General features: G+C 43.4%; 1 protein-coding gene across 3 annotated transcripts in view; it reads left to right on the top strand.

Moving 5' to 3' along the window:
* The window catches only part of SLC6A11 (solute carrier family 6 member 11), a 93,411-nt gene extending 67,211 nt beyond the window's left edge, over positions 1-26,200 (top strand). For all 3 annotated transcript variants that reach the window (XM_064432230.1, XM_064432228.1, XM_064432229.1), the window contains exons 8-15: positions 8,358-8,461; positions 14,557-14,681; positions 16,376-16,488; positions 18,269-18,406; positions 20,636-20,738; positions 21,449-21,549; positions 22,806-22,976; positions 24,317-26,200. In XM_064432230.1, coding sequence (XP_064288300.1) covers positions 8,358-8,461; positions 14,557-14,681; positions 16,376-16,488; positions 18,269-18,406; positions 20,636-20,738; positions 21,449-21,549; positions 22,806-22,976; positions 24,317-24,469 — 1,008 coding nt within the window. In that variant the 3' untranslated portion in view covers positions 24,470-26,200. The remainder of the gene's footprint in view (positions 1-8,357; positions 8,462-14,556; positions 14,682-16,375; positions 16,489-18,268; positions 18,407-20,635; positions 20,739-21,448; positions 21,550-22,805; positions 22,977-24,316) is intronic.

Raw genomic sequence — 26,200 nt, 5'->3', positions numbered from 1 at the left:
ACTCATGAAAAGCAATGAGAGAAAGGAAAATAATTGCTCCTGTGAGTCCCTGAAGGATCCTCAAAGCCTGCTTTGCTCCAGCACTTGGATGCTGCCACAGGAACATGCAACTGGTGTGGCTCCAGTATGGAGGAAGGTCCTGTCCCATTTTAACTGGGTGGTACTTGGCTGGCAACCCCCCTGGGAAATTAGCATTTCAATACCTGTAAAGTGATCCCAGCTATAGTGCTGGCCTCCAAAGGCAGCAATGAATAAACAAAACTCCGAGTATTTAGGTCCTTCTTCTCCCGAGTTTCCACTCTCCCAATGAATTTACTGTATTCAGCCCTCTGGAAGTGACATTAGCAGAAGGTAGCAGAGAGACTGCCTAGCAACCCACAGAAACCCCAAAGAGAGGTGGAAAGGAAGTGATTTTCATGTAATTATTCACCCCTACAAAAGCTGTTGTCAGGTAGACACTAGAAACATAGCTGTTTTATTCTTCCCCTAACCTACTTTAAATCTTTTGAGAATCACTACCATTAAAGAGAGGGAAAAAGGGCTTAATTCAGCCATTTTCTGCCTGGCCGTTTAAGTGCTGTTTTCCTGCTCTAATGAAGGCTCTGCTTTCAGAAGCTGCGTTGTTTAGAAAGCCCTGGGTAGTAAACTTCAGCCACAAACTCACTCCTGCATCCAAAACTCACCATTTCTGTTGCTGCTTCCCCACAATGCACAGCTCATATTTTGTTTGGGTTTCGTTCCCCACTTAATGGCATTTCCCACTGAGTTGGGAGAGATAAATTAATTTATTTTTTTTTCCAAGAAGGCATTTGGGGACAGAGGACAGGGGCTAAAGAGCTGAATTTATTTTAGGTAACGTGGTTGGTGCCAGGCTGCTTGGATCCAGTGGGAGTTTTTTCCTTATTTTCTTCAGCCAGGCACCCCAGCTTTGCCCTCAGCCACAACTCCTTGGAGCTGAGGCTGCTTGGAGATAACTGAGGGATATTTTTGTGCTGTTCTTGCCATCTGGAGGAGCCTGGAGGAGCTGAGCTTCACTTGGCCAACATCACACCAAACACTTCGACATCGATGGCTGTCACAGTGCTGCCACTTCAAGCAGCCCGAGGCACATCTTCAGTGGATAGTCTGGTTTATATCCTCATTTTTCTACATTCACACTCCTAGCAGAGGTTCAATAAATGCAGAGAGGATAAAAGATGGTGAAAGGTGTCTTTTAAAGGGCTATATTCAGTGGAAAATAAATATATCAGAAGTAAGTGGTATCAGAGATTGTGTTTGTTGAGGCAGCATCATTCAGAGTTGTTTATTGTGAAGAGCATTTAAAAATTCTCAGGGCTTTAACCTGTGTCTGTAGCTAAAGTAATATTCAGCTTTGCAATTGTATTATAACAGTCTGTTTTACTGACTGAGTGTTTCAAGATTTTAGTTCCAAGTGGAAAACTATTTTCATACTTAGCAAAAAGGTTTTCATTGGGACCCCAGATATTAACTGGTTTAATTTCATGGAATAACTTCTTTTGTCTGATTTTTAAACACAAAATGTCTCTTAAATTAACTCTGTTCAGAAGATTTGTAATATTTTTTTTAAGTGAACATATACCAAGACTATTTCATAATCAAATAAATTTTCATATTTGACTACTTTTTAGTCAAATATGATAAACTATACAGGTACAACAACTGTGTTGACAATGTGGGAAAATGAAGATAATAAAGTTTTTTCTTCCCTGTTTGATTTTGCCTGCAGGATTGATAGGAATGAGATATAATCAGTGTGCTGCTAGTCAGGGAACAGCAGGATGCCTGCAAGGAATGGATTTATTCCCTCTGAACGTCTGCATCCCCCAAGTGTTTGGGTTGTTTTGTGAATAGAACAGAACCTTGACCTCTGTGTTCTGTATTTTGGCAGCTGCACAGCCCAGACACTCAGCTGATTTCTGTTTGCTGCTATTTAAGAAAAAAATTCTCTTGATTGCAGGAGAGTGACTGGAGAGTAAATGCAAACTGGTTGGTTTTATTTTCCTGCCTTTGCACAGGGATTTGGGTTGCTGGCAGTGAATTGTGCTTTGTTCTTTGTGCAGAATGCAAAGGTGCTGCACCTTCCTGCTCAGCCTCTCCTCCATCCCTTTCACAAAGCACCCTGCACTGAAAACACCCAAACTGCATCTCTGCCTGCCTTCCCGGGGGTGTCATGGGAATATAGAACATTTTTCAGCCTGAGAAACATGGGAAGTGTTAAAGGAAGCAGCCAGGTGTAGATCTTGTAGATCTGTTGCCTCCCTCCCAGTGTGTGCAGCTCCCTCTCTCCCCCCTGCTGCCACACCAGGCCCAACAGTGGAGGCTGTGATGTGGTTGGATGTTCTTTATAATGAAAAAGTCAGGAAAAAATATCACTGTATTGGAATAAGAACAGAGGTAAAATGCTCAGTCCTCCACTGCTATCTTTTTTAGTAATATTCCTGGAAATATATTTCTATATATACATAAAGATGGGCCTTGTAGCAGAGGAGTGTAATCAAATGCAAATTAGGGAATGGATCTTTTCACTGCACACAACAGCAGAATGATTCTTAGTTCACCAAAAGTTCAGCCTGGGGATAAAGTTGTCCTGTATTGGAGAGACCTGGGATATAAGACTGGAAAAAGGAGTGCTGTAAATAGCAAATATTAAACTTGCTGTGTGGGCAGCTTCAGCCAGGTCAGAACACCCTGGTGGGTCTGTTTCTCTGTGTGAGTGAACCCTGAATTTCTGGGGAGGTTCACAGCACGAGCAGCCCCTGTTTCCTGTGGGGTGCAAACAGCAATTCCCCAGCTCCTCCAGGCAGGTGCTCCAGCTGGGCACTGAAAGCAGCTTCAGGGACCCACTGATGGGAAAGAACTTCCCAGGATGCTGCAGAGGAAAGCACAGGGTGAAATTGGGATTTTGCCTTCTTCCCAAAGCTATAAGAATCTGCATTTTTTAATCCTATTTTTTTAAGCATTTCTTTTGAGGGTTTCCTATAGTTTATGTCAGAAATTGTTCTGAGCTCTTCCAGCAGTGCTTGGAGCTGAACCTCTCCCACCTCGTTCCACAGGAGAGGAAGGAAGCCTTTGCTAGGGAGAGGTCTGGCAGGTACTTCTGAAATGCTTTGATTCTCCAAAAGCTTCTGTTAGTGCTCCTAATTAAACCTGTTGCTAATTGCCCCATGTCTGCTGGGGTCACTCTTTAAGTGCAGATGTTACCTCAAGGTCAAGGCTTCACATTTTGATGGTTTTCTGCAGTCCTGTCATAAAACCTAAACCTGTTCTAAACCTATCTGGCAACAGGTTGTTTTATTCAGGCATTTGTGATAAAATTCTGCAGTTATTCTATTGCCCTAACCTTGAAATTTCATTTATTATCTCCTGACAGCCACGGCTTTATTTTTGAAATTCTCATTTGAAACTGAAGGCAGACTGCTTTTTAAAATACAAACACTGCTGAGGTTCATCAAAAAGTAATGAATAATTTAAATTAAAAGAAAACCTGGAGTGATTGCTTGTTCTCTGATAACAAAATGGGAAATAAATGACTGTCAACATTTGGAACATCATGTTTTAAAGAGCAAGCAGAGCTTTTAACTGGTCTGTGAGCTCTCCCATATTCTCAGGCAGTGCTTCATGATGGGATTGTCACTTACACTCTGGAATTAAGGATGCTTTCAGCTGTGGTGTTGAACCTCACTGTAAAAAATGATGGGGGAAAAGAAAAAAAGTGGATATTTATGCAGATCCCAGCCAGTGCTTGGGCTTCAATGTGAAATTAATGCCTCTGATTTTGACAGGAATTCTCAAGGGAGCAAACAGAGCTGTGCAGGCTGTAGGAAAGGCCAGGGACAGACAGAAAACCAATATATTGATTTTATTTACTGGGAGAACCCTCCTGGTGCTCTGTTGTTGTTCCTGTTCACATGGAGACCCTTGGATGTGGCAGCTCCCTCAGCTCAGCGTGACACTGGAACCCCAGACTGTCACCTGGGCAGTGTCACGGGGATCTGTGAAATGGAATTGCACACAAACCTGTGAGATGGAATTCAGAATGCTGCCAGAAGAGAAGGGGGGATGTGTGTGCTGCTTTACCCACACGACAGAAGCTGCACATTAGCCCCTGGACTGTAAAATGAACCTTCTCAGGTGGCAACAGAATACATTTTCATTTTTAAAAAAGCCCTGCCTATCTTTTGGGAGGATAAGACTGAAAAGAGCTGCCTGATTTTCTTATGTTGCCCAGACGTGGAACAATTTTACACAATTTTTTTTTTTTACACAACTACAAAAAATTGTTGAGTTATTCAGCTGTTTGTCATAGAGAAAATGCCCATTAAAGTCAGAGTGTCCTGGGAGACACTTCCTGCAAGCACAGAAAGACTTCATAACATCTGCACTGTTCAAAATATATCCAGAGAGCACAGAAAGCAAAGGGAAAGTACAAAGTTAGAGAAACCCCTGGAATCTGAGATATTCCTTCAGGTGAGCACCTGAAGGAATTGGTTTTTATTCCATGATTTTGTTTTTTTCCAAAAGAAACAACAATTCCATGAATTGTTTTTTATTCCACCTGAAGGAATTGCTTTTTATTCCATGATTTTTGTTGTTTTTTTTTTTTTTTTCCAAAAAGAAACAACAATTCCATGAATTGCTTTTTATTCCATACCTGATGGAACATCCCAGGTTGTCCCTGAAGTCTCTGCTTTGCTCAGGCATTGAACTCTTCTCAGGACAGTTATGCAATATTTTGTTTTATTCCTCTCAGCCCTTGCTTGGCCCTCTAAATTCACTGCACAAGGCTTCATCATCACAAAAAAACTGGCTCAGCCTTGCAAAGTGACTTATTTCTGTACTGGCTGTGTGCTTCAGACACCTCATTTATTTTATTTTCAGTGTTATGGCATAACCCCATCTTACTGACAGAATGACATTTATACTGAGACTACAATGAGGGGCTGTTACTCTTCTGGGGATTTTCAATTTGGTTTGTTAAACTGTGGGGTTTTTTAGTTGTTCAAGAAGTGACTTTAATTCACTTTATCTTCAGCAGTAACTTTCTCCTTTGCTTTGGACACCCATTGGGGGACAGCCAAGTCAAGGAGCATGTGAGAAAAGGTTGCTTGAAGTGATTTATGGACATAACATCCCATAGAATCTTTATGGCAGGGACATGAAAAGATCCTAATTCCCCAGAGCAGGGCTCTGTTGTCTGCACTACAGCACATCCCCCTTCTTTCTTCCTTATCCTGCTTTCATTGCATGAGCTACAAAGGAGGTAGGGCATCCTCCAGACAGCAGCATCCTGTGTTTGGCCAGCTCAATTCATCTCCCTGGGCAGAGAAAACACCCATGGAAATGGAGATTGTGTCCTAGAGCTGCCACAAGAAGGCCAAATTGAGGTTACCCCGACAGACTTAAAAGGAGGCGTTGCCAGACTTGAGAGCTGGATGTTGCAGAGCAGCACTTTCCATTTTTAGTAGAAAATGCTCCTGTTTATTGTTTTGTAAGGTTCTGTCCTTTGAAGTTGTGATTTTCCAAATATTAGGGTTAGTTATCAAAGTTTTTGAGCTTTAATTTTAATCTTGTTTCAGCATGGAAACTTTTAATATGAGATTAATAAAGCTAAAAAAGTCTATTTCCATTCTTTAAGGTAGGAGCTGATAGAAACTAGAAAACAGTTCCAATCCCAAGTTTGTGAATGCTAAATTGAATTTGTTATCACTGACCTAAGGGTTTTCAAAGCCCAAAGTTCATGAAGCACCCACAGGTTGTTCTCTGGTGTTCTCAGGTCCTTTCCTCATGGCAGAGGAGTACTGAGCTGTGTCACCTTTCAGACAAATGTCCTCTCTGGTCCCAGCTGCTGCCTCTCTGGTCCCAGCTCCTCCTCTGCGTCCCTGCCCTTCAGAATGTCATTGCTCTGCATGGAAAGGGGAACAGCTTCTGGTTTAAGGCAGACTCAGCACTCTCAGAAATATTCCATAATGGTTTTGTGACTGCGAGCCAGATGGGTGGCACCTGGATGGCACCTGGATTTGGGGTTGGTGTCTACAAGAGCCCGTCAAGTTGGAATGACAACAACTTCCCCTGAGGTGTCCTTTGGGAATGAACAAATTGGGGTGACACAGACTAATGAACAATCAGACTAATGAATAATTTGAGATCTCCCCAAATCCTCCTGCCATGAACTGAGTGCTGCAGTCTGAGGCTAAATGTCACATGGTTCCTGGCTGCTGGGGAAGGAGGTGGAGAACTGATCTGAAATGTCACCTTCAGGGCTTGAAAGTGGTGGTGTATCTGGCAGTTTACACCAGGGTTACTCCTGCTCTTGGGTTTTTCAGCCACAGAAAATCTACCTGTGGTTTCTAAATTTATGCTCCTGTTTGCCACTTTGCTGATCACTTCTTGCCATTTTAGAAACCTGAACGGATTAAATGTCACTTGTTCTCTGAGCATACAACCCAAAAGAAGCTATACAGAATGTATTATTCCATTCAGCAAATAAAATTGCTTCTCCATTCCTATTTAAACATCAGCCCTAAGTTCTGAGGTAATTTCTAGACTGATGTCATAGAGTGCAACAAAACCTCTCTTCAGTCTGATTCCAGTTTTTGAGAATATGTGACTGTTTCCTTGCAGAAGAGATTTCTCAGAGCGTTTGCCACTTTTTAGGCTGACTCCCTGTGGGATGTGACAGTCTTTGTTTCCTTAGAAGGACACAGGATCCCTTGTGATGAGTGATGCTCAGAGAGCGATGCCAGAGTTTGATCTGCTGTTCTGTCTGGCACAGGGGGTCCAGAGGGACGTGCTCTCTGCTCCTGTGCCCCTGCAGCTCTGGAGCTGCTCCCTTCCAGCACAGCTCTGCTTTGGCCCCAGGTCCAGCAGGGACAATGACCCCTGTGGGGCTGTGCCAGCACAAGGGCTGCTGCTCCTCCCAGTGCCCTGCCCTGCAGCTGTGGGAGGGCAGGGAGGGAAGGGAAGGATCCCTGTGCTGATCCAGTTTCCCAGCTTTTGTCTGGGCCCCAGCAGACATTTTCAGGAGCATTTTCAGCTGACCCATGCTCCTCACAGCTTTTTGGGAGCTTCCAGTCTTGTTAAAGAGCCTGTCTGTCAAAAGCCTCTCTGTGCAGCTTTTCCTGGTGAAGCTCTGGGATGTAACCAGCTGTGTCTTATTCAGGGTGACAGCAATGAAACCCTTTAAGCCTCTGATGTAAATCAAATGTGATCTTAATGTTATTTCTAAACAGAAACACTCAACAGCTCCAGAGAGCAAGGTCTCACTTGATCAGCTGTAAAACAAACACATCCCCTTTGTGTGTTTAGGAGGATTTGATGGCTGTTATTAGTACTGAAATCATTGCTGTGCTCCCTCTTCCCTGGCGCCAACTTCAGCAGGGAATGGCTGCACAGCCACTGCCTCTGATCATCACCCAGGGTTTGGTGTTTTGGTTGTTCTGCTTTAACAAAAGACTTAAAGAGATAATTTATCCCAGGAAAACAGGAACAGGATTTTATCGGATGGCAGCTCTGTGGGTTTGGGTTCTCCATATCTCCATATCCAGGACTTCAAAGGGTACCTTCAGCTCCAGTGGTCAAGTGAAATAAATGGGTTTGTTGCAATACTTTTAAAGTGAAATGAACCTGCTCATTATTGTTCTGAGGTTGCTCTGAGAAGAAGAATCTCACTGTGTCAACTCACGCTTCCTTTTCTCTGATTTAAAATTGTTTGTATCACTTTAGGATACAAATGTTCCCACAATGGCATTACAAAGCTACTGACTCGTTAAGCTCTACAGAACTTTTATTTCTTGATTGTACAGTGACCAGAACTATAACTTTGTGCCTGTTGGATCCATTGAATTTTGCTGAAAACATTCTTTCCCTGGATAAGTTATCCCTTCTTTTCCCAGCTTAATTTATGTATTATCTAGGAATAGCACATTTTGTGTTTAGAGCATTTATCCACACCACATTTTTAAATTTGAATAAATAAATGCAGGTGATTCTATTTAGGCTGCAATTACTAAAACTGTCTAAAAGCAATTAATGAATGTAATAGGTGAGGTTCTTCTCTAGGAATTCGGTCTCCCTTTCCATTCTAGGAATGGAAATTCTGTTTCCCTTTTCATTCTAGGAATTCTGTCTCACTTTAGGCTGAGCCTGTAAAGACCAGCTGGGATGGGGAGGGGAATTTCCCTCTCAGCACATGATTTTTTTTAAGGTTATGATTTGTAAAAGCTTTGCCAGACCCTCCTAACCCGCAGAGCCATCTGTGCAGGTTTGCAGCTCGTATTTGGCAGGAGGGTGATGTCTCCTGGCTGCTCTCTGAAGCTCTCCCTGCTCTCTGTCTCCAGGTGTGGGTGGATGCTGGCACACAGATCTTTTTCTCCTACGCCATCTGCTTGGGGTGCCTGACAGCCCTGGGGAGTTACAACAACTACAACAACAACTGCTACAGGTAACGCCCTCCAGGCTGGAATTCTGCTCTTGGGGTGATGTTTGGAACCACTTCCCCTCCCCTTTTTCCATGGATAACCATTAGCACACACACGTGGTTTTGTAGGACAGAGATCTGTAATGTTTCTTGGAACTGCTCCGGAGGAACTCTGATACAAAATGTGGTGTTTTCATCCCTTTTGGTCAAACCTGAGCCTTCCACAAGCCCTCAGCACACACAGAGATGGAAATTTCATGTAAAAATGCAGGATTTCAGACAGGTATAATTGAATGTGTATGCATTACTTTAGCTGTTTTTTGGAAAGTACTACCAGAAATTGTCATTAAAAATCACCTCAGTTTGGTCTATGCTCTGACTGCCACTTTTCTCCATTTTTTGGGAAGTTTGCAGTCCCTAACCCAGAGGGAATGGGGAGCATTTCATGGTTTATCTCTGTAGTCCCAAGGAGGGACTTGTCAATGACTTCAGGAGGTTTTCATCTCTCCTGAGTCAATGCCCAAAAGACTGATTTGCACAAAATCCCTGTTCCGTGTTACTGGCATGGGCAGCAATATGAGCACTAATCTTTTCTTCTGGAATTCATGGTTATTGAATTAGTTCTCCTGAAATTCCTACAAAGACAGTTTGGTTGTAGTGACTCCATTAAGATCTCCAGACTGAGAATCAGTATTTCATTTTTCTGTAAAGGAAATAACACAGTCCAAAAGTGAAAGAATCCTAAACAAACCACCCCCAACCCCCCAAATTTAAATTCTAAATTACAGTTTTACTTGGAGACCTCAGGGGGCAGTTTTAGGAAATGCTCCTTCTTTCCATGTCTTAGCAAGACAAAATGTTTTGCTGCAGAAAGTGGTGTGACTCCTCTACAACCTCCAGAGCTGCTGCTAATGAACCTTTTCCCTAATTAGCACAAGCTTTAGCAAAAGCACCACTCCTCTCCTCTCTTACTCAGTTTTATTTATATTCTTTCCAGCTGTATCCCAGCTAGAAACTGTCAGTGCCTCAAGGAGTGCAGGAATGCTTTTCCTGAGGTTTCTTTTTTTTTTTACAAAAAGCAGGAGTTTGAATTTAAGAATTTTCCTTCCTTCCCCCTGACCCTGGGGCTCAGCTGGTAAAAACTCTGCTCTGAAGCTCCAGAGCAGGATGCTGCAGCCAAACACCTTTTACTCCATCCAAGCTCCACAATTCCCCTCACAAAACATTTCCCAAATTTCCCAGCTGGGAAATAGATGTTAATGTGTCCTGACATGTGATTTTAATGAGTCTGAGGGAGGGGGTAGGACAGCAGGGAAGACCAGAATGTGCCCAAGCTGGGCAGGGCAAGACATAAACATAACTCTGATGTGAGAACCACAATTTTGTATTCTAACCAGCACTTTAAATTAATAAAATCATGCTGAGGTTTTTTTCTCCTGAAAATCCCACAGTCTGATTGTAACATCGATGTTTTCTGCTCTTTTTTACTCCATTTACCTCCCTTTTCTAAGGGAAAATTGCAGGAGAAAATAAGGGCAAGAGGTATTTCAGTGGCAAATGGGAAAGTCAGAACTGCACATGGGCCTTGTGAACTTAAAGCTTTTAATTTAAAGAATTTAAAGATTTAAACCTAATTTAATTCATTAATGTGGTAAATGGATTGCAAAAGTCACTTCATGTCTTTGAATGGGACATGAATTTTTATCATCCTTACATATCTTTCATTGAAAAACATAAAAACTGCTCCTCCCTGGATGCCCCAGAATTTGGATCCCAAGTGATTCCTGTGAGAAGGTGAAGCCCTGGCAGTGTTTCCCCACAGGGATCACAGACAGGTGTACTGATATTTCCTCTGACTTTTATCCAGCTCAGAATCCCAAATCCATTCCCAGGTACAAGTCCAGGGTCAGTTCCCCTGTTCCCACTGTGGAGCAGGAGATAAAGGAGTGATTACACACATAGACAAAACTTTTAAGACCTGAAGATTTGTCCTTTGTCAAGTTTCTAGTGCAGGAGGAAAAGAGAAATGGGAATTTCTCAACTGGGTCTTGAGGAATCCATAAAATCAAGGAAGGGACTGGAGGGATGCCAGGGGCTCTGTGGGCTCAGAGAGGCTCCTTAAGAAAGGCAGGATGAATTTTCAGAAATGTCCTGCCTGTCTGGCAGAGAGAGGAGAAGTGATGCACATCTTGAATTATTCAGGTGATTGGCAGGAGTTTAATTTGGAAGAATGTGAAGATTTCATAAAAATTTGAAATTTTTCTTTCACTTGAAATCAGTCTGGGCTTCAGTCAGGCTCTGATGTCCTCCTGCCAAGGGTGCACATGAGAAATTCATGTTGCCCTTCCCATGGCTCCTGAGCATTTTTGTTTTAAAACTCACTGGTTTCACAATCAATGGATTCAGATCCCCCTTCTGGTTTTTCTTCCCATAGCAGAAAAAAATACCTGAACTACAGGGTACTTCTGCCTGTGGGATAAAACCCAGGAGCTGAGGGGTTGGTAGAACTCCTACAAAGGCAAGGGAAGGGAAACTGGAGGTTATATTTTTATGAGGGTCCCCAGAGGAGCTGTGTTCAGTCTGTGACTGCCTCCCTGGGATGAAACCATTCAGCTGGGGTGGTGTTATCTGAAATGAACAGGAACCTCACTGGCTGGGGGGGATGAAAATCCCCTTTTTCCCATTTCCCAGGATAAATGTGTACTTATCCTGCAGGTAATTTGTACCACGGTGCTGTGGTTTGCCAGAGTTTCCTGAGACAGGAGATCCCTGGGATGCTCTTGTTCTGTGGGATTGTCCAGCTGGGCTCTGCCCCACTTTAAGGGGTTGATGCCTTGTGCAGGCTGCCCTGGAACAGAGGCTGGATGGAGGTACAGAATAAAGCAGGGATTTATTCAAAGGATCTCCTCCATGGATGCCCCTTGGGCAGCACAAGAGCCCAGCCAGGGCTGCACCCAAGATGAACCCAAATGGTCCCAAAATGCACGAGCGCTCCCGGGGTCTCTCCCTGGGATCAGCTCTGCTCCATGTGCACATTGCAGTTCAGTGTCCAATCCCAGCTGCAGCCCCTGCAGTCCCATCCTGCTTGTTTTTCTCTCTCCAGCCCACGGGGTTTGTGCTCTTGGGGCTGAGATTGGGATCATTTGTCCTTGGTGCCAAGCTGGAGCAGGAATTGTTTTGTCTCCCTGCTCTGTGCACAGAGCTCACCATCCCCTGATATGAAGCTCAGACCCACACACTAAAGCAGCACAGAATCTGGAAATATAAAACCACACAGCAGATGATGCTGAGACAGCCACCCTCCCAAGAGGGCCTTTCTCTGGGAAGGTGGATAGCTCAGGCAGGCACCAGACACTCACACAGCCAGCTGATAAATACAGGCCAACAGAGAAAAGCAGGAGAGGCTCTTTGTATGAATTTTCAATAGCAGTTTAATAACAAGCATGTTGAAAGGATTCAAGGACAGAAGGGCCTCAAACAGGCAGAGTCCAGGGGTTATAAACAGTCTGGAGTGGATGGGGTGTCACAGCCTGGGGGCCAGTGGGTAAAGGGATCAGGGGTGGAATGAAGGTGGGGTTAGGGAGAAACATCCAACGGGGATACAGGGGAGGAGGGTACAAAGGTAAGGCAATGGGGAAACCAGAAGCAGCGAACTTTCCAGAACTGGGGAGGAGAACAGGGATGATGTCACTGAGATCATTAACTTACAGAACCAGAGGAAACTACAGGACTGTAGGGAAGAGTCTCAGGGTGTCACTCCAACAACGATGTCCTCCCATGGCATTCCAGTTTCCCCCCCCACTCACCTGGGATGCTGCATCAAAGCTAAAACCTGAGGCATCACTGCCAGGGGCTTCAGCCCTTATCTCCCACTCAGGAACCAGCAGCTCTCAAATACCCTGTGCCACAGCATTCCTCAGAAGGAAATACCTTGTTCAGACAGCATTTGAAGCAGGGAATTATCTAAACCAAATCTTATCTGAAGAAAACAGCCCATGCCTGGTGGAGGCATCATCTGGCTGCATCCCCCCAGAGCAGCAGCTCTCTTTTTCCCCCAGAGGATTGTAGAATTTATCTTTCTGGCCTCTCTTATCAACAAGGTTTCATCACACTCAGTTTCAATTTCTCGGTGTTGATCTCACCAGTTCCTGAGGTGAGAGAGGTGGGGTGAGAGTCCCTCCAGAGCTCTTCAGAGCTGAATTTCACTGAGAAGGTCAAGAAGGGGCTGATTTTTCTTTTTTTTTGTATCTTTGCTAAGCACAACGGCCTCTGTGCTCCTCAGTCCTTTATTTTGGATTGCTGTTTTGCTTTAAAACAATCAAAGTGTAGAACTGGCCTGGCTGGGCATAACTAGGGGAGAATTTCATATGGAAAGGAAATGGATAAAGTTTAGAATTGTATTTTCAGCAAGTGTTTCACTGCAAATGAACAGTGTTAGAGAGAGTCCTGACATGAAAGAAGTGTGAACATCGCTGCACTTGTCCATGTCTGAGTCTCCAGTACAAATGGGAATATTCATTCTTTCTCATTGCTGGGCACATTTTAGCAATTTGTAGATGTTGTGCCACAGAGATTACTTTTACTCTGAAATTGTTGTGAAAACATAAAACCTTCCAAAAATAATAGTTAAAATGAAGTGTAGCTGAGGTGATGAGAGGGAGCCAAAGCCTCCCATGGCCCAGAGGCTGAGCTGGTCCTTGGCTTTGCAGCTCAGGAATGTCCAGGTGCTCCCAGCCAGGGAAATGTGTGTGCCTGGTGCTCAGGTGAGTCCCAGGTGAGTCCCAGAAGAGCTTTGGGCAGATCTGGGAGACACTGCAGGGCTTTTCAGAGAAGGAACAAGATGCTGGAACTGCTCACCTCACTTGGAGCTCCAAAAACTGATGAGATGTTGCAGGATAAAAATACTAAATGAGACAAACAACAAAGCAGGGAGATCAGCAGAGAAATTTGGAGGGAATAATTGCCAGGACTTTCAAGTAGGAATTGTCTCTGATTCTCAACAGCAAATCTATGACAAAGATGTGATCCCTTACTGAATTATTAAGGCTGTGAATTAGGAATCTGCTGGGTTTTACAGGGTCCTTTCTCCTTATTGATAACATGCACAAAACTTTGCTTCTGAGCTACAGTGGGAGGGGGATAAAGCAGATTAAGGGATGGGCTCAACTCAGCTACAGGCTTGCCTTGTGTTTCAGCAGGTTAGAGCCCTCATTTACCTCAGACATCCAGGTTAGATTGTTACTTTCTCAAGCACACAGCTGTCTCTGCAAACAGTCTCCAAGGAGTGACTGTCAGCATCAATCATCTGTCACGCCTGGAGAGCTGTCAGAGCAGCAGGGACAGCAATATTTCCCTGGCCTCTGGGGGAAATCACACCTTTCTGCAAGAGGATCTTCCTTTTCTTTAAAGTGATTTACTCTTGTGACGTTTCCAGCCTGGGCAAAGAAATCCTCCTTCACCTTGGCCTTGTCCTTGTCATGGTTTGAAGTGTGGGATGTGTTCTTCTGAGACGTCTCTGTCCCTGCACTGCCTTTGCCTCTTTTTAGACACCTTTTTGGGCATGCACACACTTCCAGCTAATGTGCAGTGCTTTTCATTCCCACAGCCTCTTAAATATGTCTAGAAACCAAACTGCAGCTGTATTTTGCAGGGATATATTTTGCCAATGTTTTTAACAGGGATAGAAGGAGCTATCCCTGACCACAGGGTTGTTTTTTTTTTCCCAGCAAACAAACATTACCATTTTATAGAGTTTATTAATGAGTTCACACCCTCTGGAATCTATTAGCATAATTATTATGGAGAAATTGTTCTTAACGATTATTACATGTTTGGCATAGTTTTACATAATTTTTAAAGATTTTACTGGAAAACAGCAAGTGACTTGCAACAAGTCAACTCCAGCAGTTAAAACACAAGCAAGGTTATTCTGATGGTGTCCTCCTGTACCTGCTAATTCCTGGTTGCTCTCAGGAATAATCTGAGTTGGGACCTCACTGTTAATGAACAACTTGCTTTCCATTCCTGCAGCCCAGGGTTCTGTCAGTCCTCTGGCTCAGCGGATGGAAGAAACCCCAGCTCTGGAGATCAACTGCAGTGTTTTTTATTTATATTTTCAGAGACTGCATCATGCTCTGCTGCTTGAACAGTGGCACAAGCTTTGTTGCTGGTTTTGCTATCTTTTCAGTTCTTGGATTTATGGCTTATGAACAAGGCGTGCCCATTGCAGAAGTTGCAGAATCAGGTGAGTTCCAAAAGCAGATTTCTGAGTTAACAAGAAATGCCCAGAGGGTGAGGCCAGAGTTCACAGTCTGTGCCATGGCCTGAGGATGAGATGACTCAATGGAATAACTGCTGCAGGAAGAGTTCTGAACTATTTTTGTGGCCATACTTTTGTGTGGGAAAAAGATGAATGTTGCTGTGCATAGAACCAAATCCATGAATTCAAGGGGTCCCTGCTACACAAACTTACTCCAGCTGAGCATGAATGTTGTTTAGCAGAGCTAAACTCAGTTGTGAGTGTTAATCCTCATCTGCATTCCACCTTCTTTCGATGAGACTGACTTAAATCCACAAATATTTATTCCTTCTGAAAAAAAAAAAGGATATTAAAGAAGAAAAGCTGCAGCTGTTAAAGTGAGAAATCAGTAGGGCACACCAGCCCTGATTTATGAAAAATTAACCATCGACAACCACCTTTGGAGCTGGGAAGCCAGTGGAAGTTACTCCACACCTTTGTGGCTGTAACATCCACAAGCAGAAGAAAAAGAACAGGAAGCTGCACACCCCCCAAAAAAAACCCAAAAAAACCCACCCCAAAACAATGTAATGCTGAGCTGTTGAGGAGGAAGAATTACTGTCATGGAGTTAATCCCAGGAAAACTGCAAAACAAGCAGGGTTTCACTGATGCTCTCATGGAAAATATTTATCTTTTCCTAAATTCCATACAACTGGCTTGCACTTCATTATAGGAGCTTATAAATGCTGCTTTAAACGAAGAAGCAGCAGAGTGTGACAGGTCTGTACTGAAGTTACTGCAGCAGGAGCAGAGTTCTCCTTTAGTGGCTGGGAGAGGGCTTTTGTGCCCCTGCATTGAAAGCTGGCTGGCTTCATAAAAAGCAGCTGATGAATGAAAAAAAAACCAACATGAAAAACAGAAAAACATGAGCAAGGTGAGAAGGTATCTTAGCAGCTCTGAGAAGTAATCAGTGTTGTCACAAAAATGTTCTATTTTGAAGATTTCTCTAAATATGTAGCCCATGACACACAGCAGCAGCACCACAAAACAGAAAGCAGGATGGGAAGCAACCTTTGTCTTGCACCAGGTTAGGAGAAAAATGAAGACTGCAGGATATATTCCTAAGTTATATACAAAGACTTCAGGATATGTTCCTAAGTTACATAAGGCAATCACAGGAGCACACACTATGATTTATTCAGGGATGTCTGTAGAGCTGCACAACCACACAAAAAAGTGGAACAGAAAGCACTGGGATGTCTGAAGAGAAGCTGAGCATCCTTTGGCCAGGATGCAGGCAGGGTTGTGCCATTTCTGATAAGCTTCATCACCAGTTGTTTAGACTGTGAGAGATGTAGAGTTTGTCAAGGAGTTCAGTCTTGGGTTTAGTTCCTCTTATCTGCAGAAGGCTCAGGTTGTGGTGGGCTGACCCTGAGCAGCAGCTGGGCATCCTCACTGCTGTTCACTCTCTCAGCTTGCACAGGGGATGGGGAAGGGAGCAGGAAGAGGAGAAGTGACAAAATGGCTGTGTCCAGATAAAACAGTCTGAAAAGTGATGCTGAGAGCCCTGCTCAGCCAGAGCCACACTTTTGGTGTCAGCAATGCTGTTCTCCCACATCTCAGGCTGCTCGGGAGGAGCTGAACTCCATCTCAATCTCCCACACAAGTATAAACTTTTCATTTCTTTACTCCTTTCCAGGACCAGGGCTTGCATTCATTGCTTACCCTAAAGCTGTCACCATGATGCCTCTGTCTCCTCTGTGGGCAGCTCTGTTCTTCATGATGCTCATCTTCCTGGGCTTGGACAGTCAGGTATGAAACAAACCCCATTGCAATGATCTTTTAGCCTCCCCAACAGGTGGAAATCACACCTAAACAGCATCAGCCTGATGAAAGACTGAACCCTAACTCGATTCTTTGCTATTTTAAATCTTAGTTGTGATGCTGGCTATTCCTTCATGATTCACTGCAAAGGCTGGTTCAGCCTGACTCCAGCTTTCATTATTAACATGGAAATCAGTCTGAACTTCAACAGGGCTGATTAAAATTCACGCTTCAGTAAAATACCAGCCTGTTCTTAAAGCACTTGGCAATGAATTTTGAAGCTGAATATCAGATAGGGATAATGTAATTTTCTATGGTGTATTTTTACTGCAAGATAACATAGCAAGGAATGTGTAGTCATACCCTGCAGCAAAGGGGCAGCACAGAAGTCGTGGTCCCTGTGTAACTGCAAAAATTACAAAAGCTGCTTGGAGAGAAACGTGAAGTGCCTGGGATTTTTAGCATTCAGCTCAGCCTTTGGCATGACTGGGTGCAGAAAGCTTATGATGCTAGAGCTCAGCACTGCTTATTCTGCATGACATTTCCAATCCTTAAATTTAATGTTTTAATAACTGCTCTCTTTAATGATCTAACAGGTTCCTAAAAGGTTTTTTGGTGGTTTTTTTTTGTTGTTGTTTTTTTGGGTGTTTTTTTTTTTTTTTTTTTTTTTAAGTGAGCAGCTCCTGGATTCTGCTCTTGACTATTCCAGTGTCTGTTCTGGGGCATTAATTTGGGGCCTATTATAGAAACCTTGAAACCTTACTCCAGAGCCCTGAGTCAAAAGCTCAGGCCTTTTGCTTTTTTTGTTTAAAGACACTGAACATATTCCTGCCCTCCTTTGTTAGAGGTACCTGGCTTGGGCACTCCACAGCTCTGGGGAACTCCTCTCTTCTGGAAAATGGAGAGAACTTCCCCCAAACACTGCTGCTCCTTTTGCAGGTTGGAGGATGCATGGCAAAATTGACAAAAGTGCCTGGAGTGACATGACTCCATGAAGGGTTTGACATTATTTAATTCCCATTCAAGCCACATTTGCAAGGATTAACTTTCATTCAGTCCACCTGCTACAGGGCAAATGCAGTCTGGGATAATATTAGAGATAACATGAGACACTTGAGCATGTCTAGAGGGGGCAATGAGGCTGGAGAGGGATTGGGAACACAAACACTGTGAGGAACGACTGAGGGAGCTGGGGGTGTTTACCCTGGAGAAAAGGAGACTCAGGGGTGACCTTATCACTCCACAGCTCCTGAAAGGTGCCTGTGCTCAGCTGGGGCTGGGCTCTTTCTCCAGAAGCACTGACAGAACCAGAGCACACAGCCTCAAGCTGTGCCAAGGGAAATACAGGTTGGATATCAGGAAAAAGTTTTTTACAGAGTGATAAAGTTCTGGAATGGCTGCCTGGGGAGGTGGTGCAGTCACCATCCCTGGATGTGTTAACAAAGCCTGGATGTGGCACTGGGTGCCAGGGTTTAGTTGAGGTGTCAGGGAACAGGTTGGACTCAGTGGTCTTTAAGGTCTCTTCCAACCTTGTGATTCTGTGATTAGAGAATGCAACTGTTTGAATTTGATGGAAATCGATAACTTTGGACCTTTTCACTGGGAGATGTTCCTCTCAGTTTGAGCTTCTGCTTATGGAGCATCCCCAGGGATCACCCACCCTCAGTGATGAAAACACAGGAGGATATTTAAAGTGTTAGGTAGCAAATCCCAATGCCAGCATCAGAGGAGACAGATTTGACTGGATCTTTGCTGTCATTTGTTGCAGTTTGTGTGTGTGGAAAGCATTGTGACAGCCGTGGTGGACATGTACCCCAAGGTGTTCCGCAGGGGCTACAGGAGGGAGCTGCTCATCCTCGGCCTCTCCGTCGTGTCCTACTTCCTCGGCCTCATCATGTTAACTGAGGTGAGAGCTGCCCTGCTCTGTGGGATTCAGACTCTGAACCTGAGAGAAGCAGAGAAAAGAATGATCAAAACAATTCTTATCTCATTTGCTGTGCCTGTGTTGTGCCAAAGCAGAATGCAGTATGGAGATTGTTTACCCAAAGTGATGGGGTTTTGTTTCCTTGGCTATCAGGGCCAAGCACTTGTCCAGACTGTTGGTCAGCATGCAGTCACAAGACTCTGGGCAGTTGAGTTGGGTGCTTGTGCAGATTCGGTTTCGATGTAGTGTAATGTAATGTAATATAATATAGAATAATATGGTATAATAAAGTAATTAATTAGCCTTCTGATGTCAATGGAGTCAGATGCATCACTTCCTCCCCACCATTGGGGATGCACTGCTTTTCCTATACTGCTCAGAGGGAAACAACTTGTGGTTATAACCACCACAGATAAAGCACAAGAAACTTTGCCACAGACACGTTTCCCTGTCAGGGATGTGGCAACAAAATACTTGAGAGACTGTTCTCAGTTCCTGTGTAACAACTGAAGTGGGAAAAGTGGCCTTGTTTTATCAGCTGAGCTCAGGAGATGTTTTAATCAAAAATACACATCCCAGCCAAGGAAATTCCATCTGCTTTGCACCAGCCAGCCACACACACTGATTGTGGTTTCTGCTTGCTTATCCTGGGCAGGAACAACCACATTTTGGATGGAAAGAGCAATAAAGAAGATGAAGTAAAGTGAAAAAAGAAAATCAAACCATCTTTGGTTTCCAGATCCCCCAGCCATGTCAATCAGTACAGCTGATTGACACACTGATCATGGTTTCTGCTTGCTTACCCTGGGCAGGAACAACCACATTTTGAATGGAAAGAACAATAAAGATTAAGTGAAAAGAGAAAATTAAACTATTTTTGGTTTCCAGATCATCAGCCATGTCAATCAGTGCAGCCAATCTCTGAGCAGAAATTTTATGTCCCTTCCAACTTGGAATAATCTGGAATTTGGAACATTAATATTTAATTACACTAATCAAATCTCCCTCTCTAATAAGAGATATGATGCTCTGTGTGGAATAAGACACTGAACAGAAATTTTATATACATATTGACTTTATATTTACCTGTAAATCATTCTTATTCTCAGTGAAATAAATCATCTTTGCTATGCAAAATAGGAAATCTTGGAATAACTCCTCCATGGGCACGTGTTGAGCAGAGCACTGAGAGATATTAAGATATACAGACTAAAAGAAATATAAACTTGAAGAGTAAAAGGGAAGCAAGTTCTCCACACTGCAGGAATATCCATGCAGGGGTTTTGTTCTCCTCACCTTGTATTGTCTTTGTCGGTTGATTTCTAAATTTGCATTTTGCTCAGGCATTTGCTGAGCCTCACCATGATGACTTTGCAGTAGAAATTTCATTTTCTTCCTATTTTTAGGATTATCTTCCATCTTCAGAAAGTTGTCTGAGATGTACTGGGTCACATGAGCTCCCCAAAAACCATTACATTCCAACTGAGGAGCTCATCTCAAGCCCTCTTTCCTTCCTTAGAATTCCTTTTCATTGAAATGCTCTCTTGTGAACTCCTCCTCCTCATTATTTCAATATTAATAATACAGATGTGATAAACAATTAAGTATCTCACATATAAAGCAGTGTAATATTATCCATATAATTTTAATTATTTTAACCATAATTTTATTGATTGGATGATTCTTATTTCTTTCTCTTTGTGACAAATAATAAAGGCTTGTTTCAGTCACGTGGCTTCAAGTCTTTGAGCTGCATTCACACTTTTTAGATCACTTCACTCATTTTGTAGTCCCTACACCATCAGAGAGGGATTTTGGTAGCTACAGATTTTACCTTCATTCCCCACATTTTAATTAATTATTTTACATATTAATAACACAGATACAGAACCAGGATCTGGAGGTCAGAACCACCTGGGAATATCCACAGCTTGATGTGATAAAAAACCAGAGGCAAAAGCAGGGAAGAAGGAGAGTATTTTTGGAAAAAAATCAAATTTACTTCTCTCCACTCCAAATTTTCCACCCTTAAAAAAGTGCAGAGTAAAAAAAAATCCCAAGAAATTAATATTCTTTGTTCAAGAAGGAACCAACTTCAGTAGGAAGCTTGCCAGGGAGCCAACAGCTTGACAGTGTAATTAAGAGTTTGCTATGAAATATTCCCACTGGTGCCAACCCAATTTTTTCCCCCTTTCCTAATTTCTTTTCCAGGGTGGGATGTATGTCTTCCAGCTCTTTGACTCCTATGCAGCCAGTGGGATGTGCCTGCTCTTTGTGGCCATATTTGAATGTGTCTGCATAGGCTGGGTGTATGGTGAGTGATGAAAATTGCTCTGCTTTTGTTATCAAAGACTTCTGTTTGCATAAAAGCAAAGTGAGAAACTTGTACCTTTATGGAATGGGATCTTCCCCATAGTCATGCTCCCAAAAAAGTCATAAATGCCTTTTTCTCCACAAAGATACACACTATGGATAATTTCACTTTGTAAAGAGCCATAGAACTGCAGGTCACGTGCCCAGCTATCCTTGGGTTCACACATGAGCTTGTAGCATCTAAACATAGCATGTAAATATATTTATATATAAAATAGATACTCTTTGACTTGGGTTGTTTACAGCCTGATCCCACAACAAAGAGAATAAACCAACTAAGCAGAATATATTAGGTTTATACTTGCTTTGAGGGAAAGCAAAACGCAAGGTGTGGAGGAAAAAGGAGAGTAGGACTACATTAAATGTTCATATTTTTGTGACAGCTTGTGCTGCACTAATGAAATCTCCCTCTCTGATAGGAGATACAATGATCTGTATGAAATAAAAGTTTTATAGCACCAGAAGTTTCATAGCAGCAGGAATTGTAGATCAACCCCACCAGGAGCACAGGGCAGATGGCAGGGAGGAGTTTTCCAGGGAAAGAGGAGCAGCTTCATCCTTCCTCTGTCTGTCTTTTACTGCTTTAAATCCTGACCTGGACAACCCCTTCCATGTGCACTCTACATCTGCTTTTCCTTTGGTTTTGGGCAGGCAGCAATCGCTTTTATGAGAACATTGAGGACATGATTGGGTACAAACCTGTGTCGTTGATTAAGTGGTGCTGGATGGTCCTAACTCCAGGTATTTGTGCAGTAAGTACAGAATGTCCAAAACACTTGATTTAGATATAAAGAGGGGGTTCAGTACCTGTTTTTTTTTCTATTTTTGCTGCTGCTAATATTTGAGAGAAATGCCTATTGATTTGTAGCATGTATTCAAATAAAAACACTGTAGGATCTGTAAAATTGTTAAATATTCTGTGAAAAATCTTAGTATGTACAATCATAGGAACAAAAATAATGCCAGAGCCCTAAATGAACATTTGCCAGAACAAGAGAGATGTTTTTCCTTGTAGTTGGCACACCTTGTGTGCCAATACACAGCCTGAGCTCCTCCAGACTTGTGCTGGGTCCTTTGCTGCTTTCTCCTCCTTCTCCTCTCTCTCTGGGGGGAGTGGACGTTTTCCAAAGGAGACAAGACATTTTTTACTTTTAAAAGTAGTAGGAGAGGCCAAAAGCCCATCCTGCAGGCATGAAGGAGGGGAAGGAAGCTGGTGCCAGCTCTGCAGAGCTGTGGCAGCATCACAGGGACAAAGTTCCAAAAGCAGCATGATCTGATTGCCCTTAAAATTGAGGATGAGGTGCCAAAACCCCTTCCAGCTGTGTAACACTCCAGTGATGGCAACTGCAAACCACAGCAGCTGGGGTACCTCAAGATCCAGGCTCCCATTTGCAAACTTAGGAAAATTTCTGACACATTTGCACCAAATCTGAAATGACCTCTATACCATTGGTTCTTGTGCACTCGTTCCACCACTTTGGAGAAAATTACATGGTAGCTTTTCTCTATTTCATACATTGAAATGGTCCAAGCTGCTTGATTAGAAATTTAGAGAGATTTTTTAGGGGTTTTGGCAGGATGAAAGCATTGGAACTGCAGATACACTCAGTGGATTAAAGCAACTTCAAAAATTTTGGCTTTCATTTTTCATCCTGACAGGTTGGAGAGAACTCAGCTCATATTATTTAATCACAGCTGGTTCACTGTAGCAAAACTTAATCTTTCCTGCCCAGGTGCTGTTTGCCATCAAAGTGCAGGGTTTATTGTCATCAAGAGGTAAATAGGATTAAACTTGAAAGGTTGCTCGTTTCTGCAGGAGCCTCTGAGATGTGTTATTTAAGCTGTACAGAAAAGAAGATGCTGCTAGTGGGTTTTTTGCTCTGAGTGAAGAGCTTCCCTCTGCTCTCCCTCCTCAGGGAGCCTGGCCTGGCCTAAACACTCAACCACATCTTTGTTACACACACAGAGCTTGCCCAAATACCTCTGAAAATATCTCTGCTCATTTCAGGGAATCTTCATCTTTTTCCTGGTGAAATACAAGCCCCTGAAGTACAACAATGTGTACATCTACCCTGACTGGGGCTACGGCATCGGCTGGATGATGGCACTCTCCTCCATGGTCTGCATCCCGCTGTGGATCTGCATCAAGCTCTGGAAGACAGAAGGCACCTTCATGGAGGTGAGAGAGAGCTGCAGTGCAGTGATGCTGGAAAAAGAGCTGGGAAGGGGGTGGGACTCCTCACCAGCATCCTTTCACCACAACAGCAGTGCCACATCCCTCTTCCCTGCTTTAGGGCTCTCAGCCGCTGCTGGAAAGAGAATTCTGAACTTTCCCTGCTTTGTTCTGAATTCCTGTGGGTTTTTTTGCTGCCAGTGGTAAATTAACCAATTGAAGGTGCTCTGTTCCAGCACAATTTGCAGCTTAAAATGTCTGTAACATCACCCAAATCCCTCAAGGTTTGTACCAGCCATTCCCTTTTTCCATAATTTTCATTGTGTTGCCAGGATTTTCTCCAAGAGCTGGGTTGCCCACATTCCCATTTTCTGGGCAGTTTTCCTAATTTCAGTTCTCTAAATGAGAAACTCAAGCAAATAAAGAGATTGAGTGGAATTTTCTGACATTTGGTTTCAGGTTAGCCCAGGTCTAGGCTGGGCTTATATTATCAAATTTAGGCTTGGAAGATTGCTTGTTTCTGTGGGAGCTCCAGAGAAAGGCAGTGAAGGAAGCAATAGTGGAAGAAACAAAAACACAAACCTTTTTCAGACATTTGGGATTCCAACATTGCAGAAAAGCCTCAATTTGTCCATATTGCAAAGACTCTGTTCAGCTGATTAAACACAGCCTGGAGACTGCCTAGGAAATCTTTACTGGGTATATAAACTAAAAGTGGATTGTCCATTGTCTCAGAGAGTTAAAAAAGGAAGTCTGCACAAATCTAAACATTAAATATTTCCTCAGTGCACCAGCCCCACCTGTCCTGCAGGTGAGCAGACTTTGCTGGAGCTGCAGCACTGCAGACAGGTCGTTATCTTTTCCCTGCCAGGATGACAAGAGATTCTTTGAATCACAGCTGGGAGCTTCTTGAGGAGCCATCTTCCTGCTGTGAGCAGCAGCCTTGCTGTGGATGTCACTGCTAGAAAAGAGAAAGCAGATTTTGCTTTATCACAGCTCAACACACCTTGGCTGTCTCTGGTTTATTTGCTTTTTCCAGCGGACATCATTGATGATAAAATGAGAAACAAAATGCACCTGTAGAACAGACAGAGTGCTGAGAGCCTTCATGTAAAGGGATGATTAAATCAGCATAAAAATTCGCTTTGGTTTGAGCTTTGCCTTCTTTGGTCTGGCAGGATTTACCCAGAACTGTGCAGCCTGCAGGTCTGAGGGTGTGCCCACAACAGGGAAATAAATGAGAGGCAGACGTGCAGGAGTAAAGCCTTTTATAATGGATCTGTTAAAAAGAGGCGTGTCTGTGGCCAAGAAAAATGTAATGATTTCCAATTTCTCCCATTTTCTAGAAATTCAGGAAGCTGATTACACCTAGCTCAGACCTGAAAATGCGGGGCAAGCTTGGAGGAGGAGCCTACATTGCAGCAATAAATGACTGCGATGCCAAACTGAAAGGAGATGGCGCCATTTCCACCATCACAGAAAAGGAGACACATTTCTGAAAGAACTTTTTTTTTCTTGTTTTATTTTTTTTTGTATAAAGAAATAAATAAATTCACTTAATTATAGAGGCTGGCTTGTTTTGCACAGAATTTTATTAACCAGTTAATTTTAAAGTGAAAATTGTATACTTGTTTAAAAAATGATTTTTTTAAATTACTCTATCTGTAATGATTCTGTAAAAGAAAAAGAAATAGTATTATATGGTCTGTTAGTGATGACTTCTTGTAATATGGTGATTCCAGTCAATGTTTTTTGGGTTTTTTTTAGACTTTAGAGGGACCTGTATAATGTGCTGTAAAACTTTTCTACTTTGATTTGTGGCAGGTGTAATGTTGTATAGACCTTCTAACCTGTAAGCATTTCAGCCCATTTCAGCTGTCCATGTGTGTATATAAAGGGGACCAGCCTGTCCTGTGGTTTGCTTGGGAAGAAATCTCCTTTCAGGGTGAGTTTGGTGATGCCAATGGCACCTCAGCTGCTCCCACCTCCTTCCCTCCACCCTCCACTGGCTTCAGCAGGGCTGGAAATGTGGAATGGGCCCATCCTGAGCCACAGTTTTCCTGGAGATTGGATAGAGGCTGGTTCTGAAGGGCTCTGAATTTTGCTGCTGTAAGTTCCTGGTCTCTGTCAGGATGTGCTCCAAAACCTTTCCATTTTCCTCCGTGGGTGGCTGCTCCTGAATTTTGGCCGGCACTTCCCACTCCCTGAAGTGACCCGAGTTTGTGTGTGCTCCTCCAACAGGAGATCAAGGTTATTTCACTGAGCTGGAGATGTCCTGAAGGGAAAAGAGCAGGTTTAGGGCCAGGTTTAGGGCTCTCTGTCTGTACAACTCATTCCCCTCCAAAGGAATCCAGAATCCTACAGTGCCAGTGTGGATCCCTACACAGGTCCTCTGCTGGCACAGGGTGGGGTTTGGGGTGTCCTGTGCAGGGCCAGGAGCTGGCCTGGATGATCCTTGCAATTCAGGGGGCTCTGATTCCTCTTCAGGGCCCTTCCCAGGTCCCCTCAGATCAGGCACAGATTCCTCTGCCCTGGATGGGATGGAGTCTGAAGTCAGAGAAGGAATTTCTTTAGCAGAAGGTTGGGGTGATGTCCTTTATCCGTGCAGGAGCCCCAGGAGGTCATTTCTGGGTGGTGCAGGGAGGGGATTCTCACAGGGCTCTTGTGACCCCTCGGTGGCACAGAGGGAGCAGTGCTGGCTTTGTCAGTCAGGCCTTGCTCTGGACTGGTTAGGGTTAAAATCCTGTGTTTAAAGCTGGTTTTGTACATGGATCCAGCTGCTGGATGGTTGTTCCAGGAGGTGTGCAGATGCCCCAGTATGGAAACTCCTACACTCTGTCTTAGGATGTGGTTTTTTTACCTGATCATACTCCAAGCACTGTTATTTGTTCTGGACATTTTTTTTCTTGGCCTGTTTTTGTTATTTGATGGTTGTGTGAGAAACCTGTGGAGGAACAGCATCCTGCACTGCACAGGATTTGGGAGCAGAGACAAGAGACAGCCCAGAAGAAATGTCATAAAACCTGCTGCCTTCTCTGCAACTCCAACCCACTGGAGCTCAGAAACAGCACCTGGAGTTGTAAGCAACAGAAATGGTTCCTGACCTTCTCCCAAGGAAATATTTTCCTAGAAATCACTAAATATATCTTAATATTGGCTAGAACTGTACCTGCAGTCAGCACTTCTCTGAGCTCTTGCTGTTACTTCTTAAAAAAAGCATTTTTATGGAA

This window comes from Passer domesticus, chromosome 9 (assembly GCF_036417665.1).
Source record: "Passer domesticus isolate bPasDom1 chromosome 9, bPasDom1.hap1, whole genome shotgun sequence".
Taxonomy (NCBI): domain Eukaryota; kingdom Metazoa; phylum Chordata; class Aves; order Passeriformes; family Passeridae; genus Passer; species Passer domesticus.
This window is presented reverse-complemented; position numbering and strand designations above follow the sequence as displayed.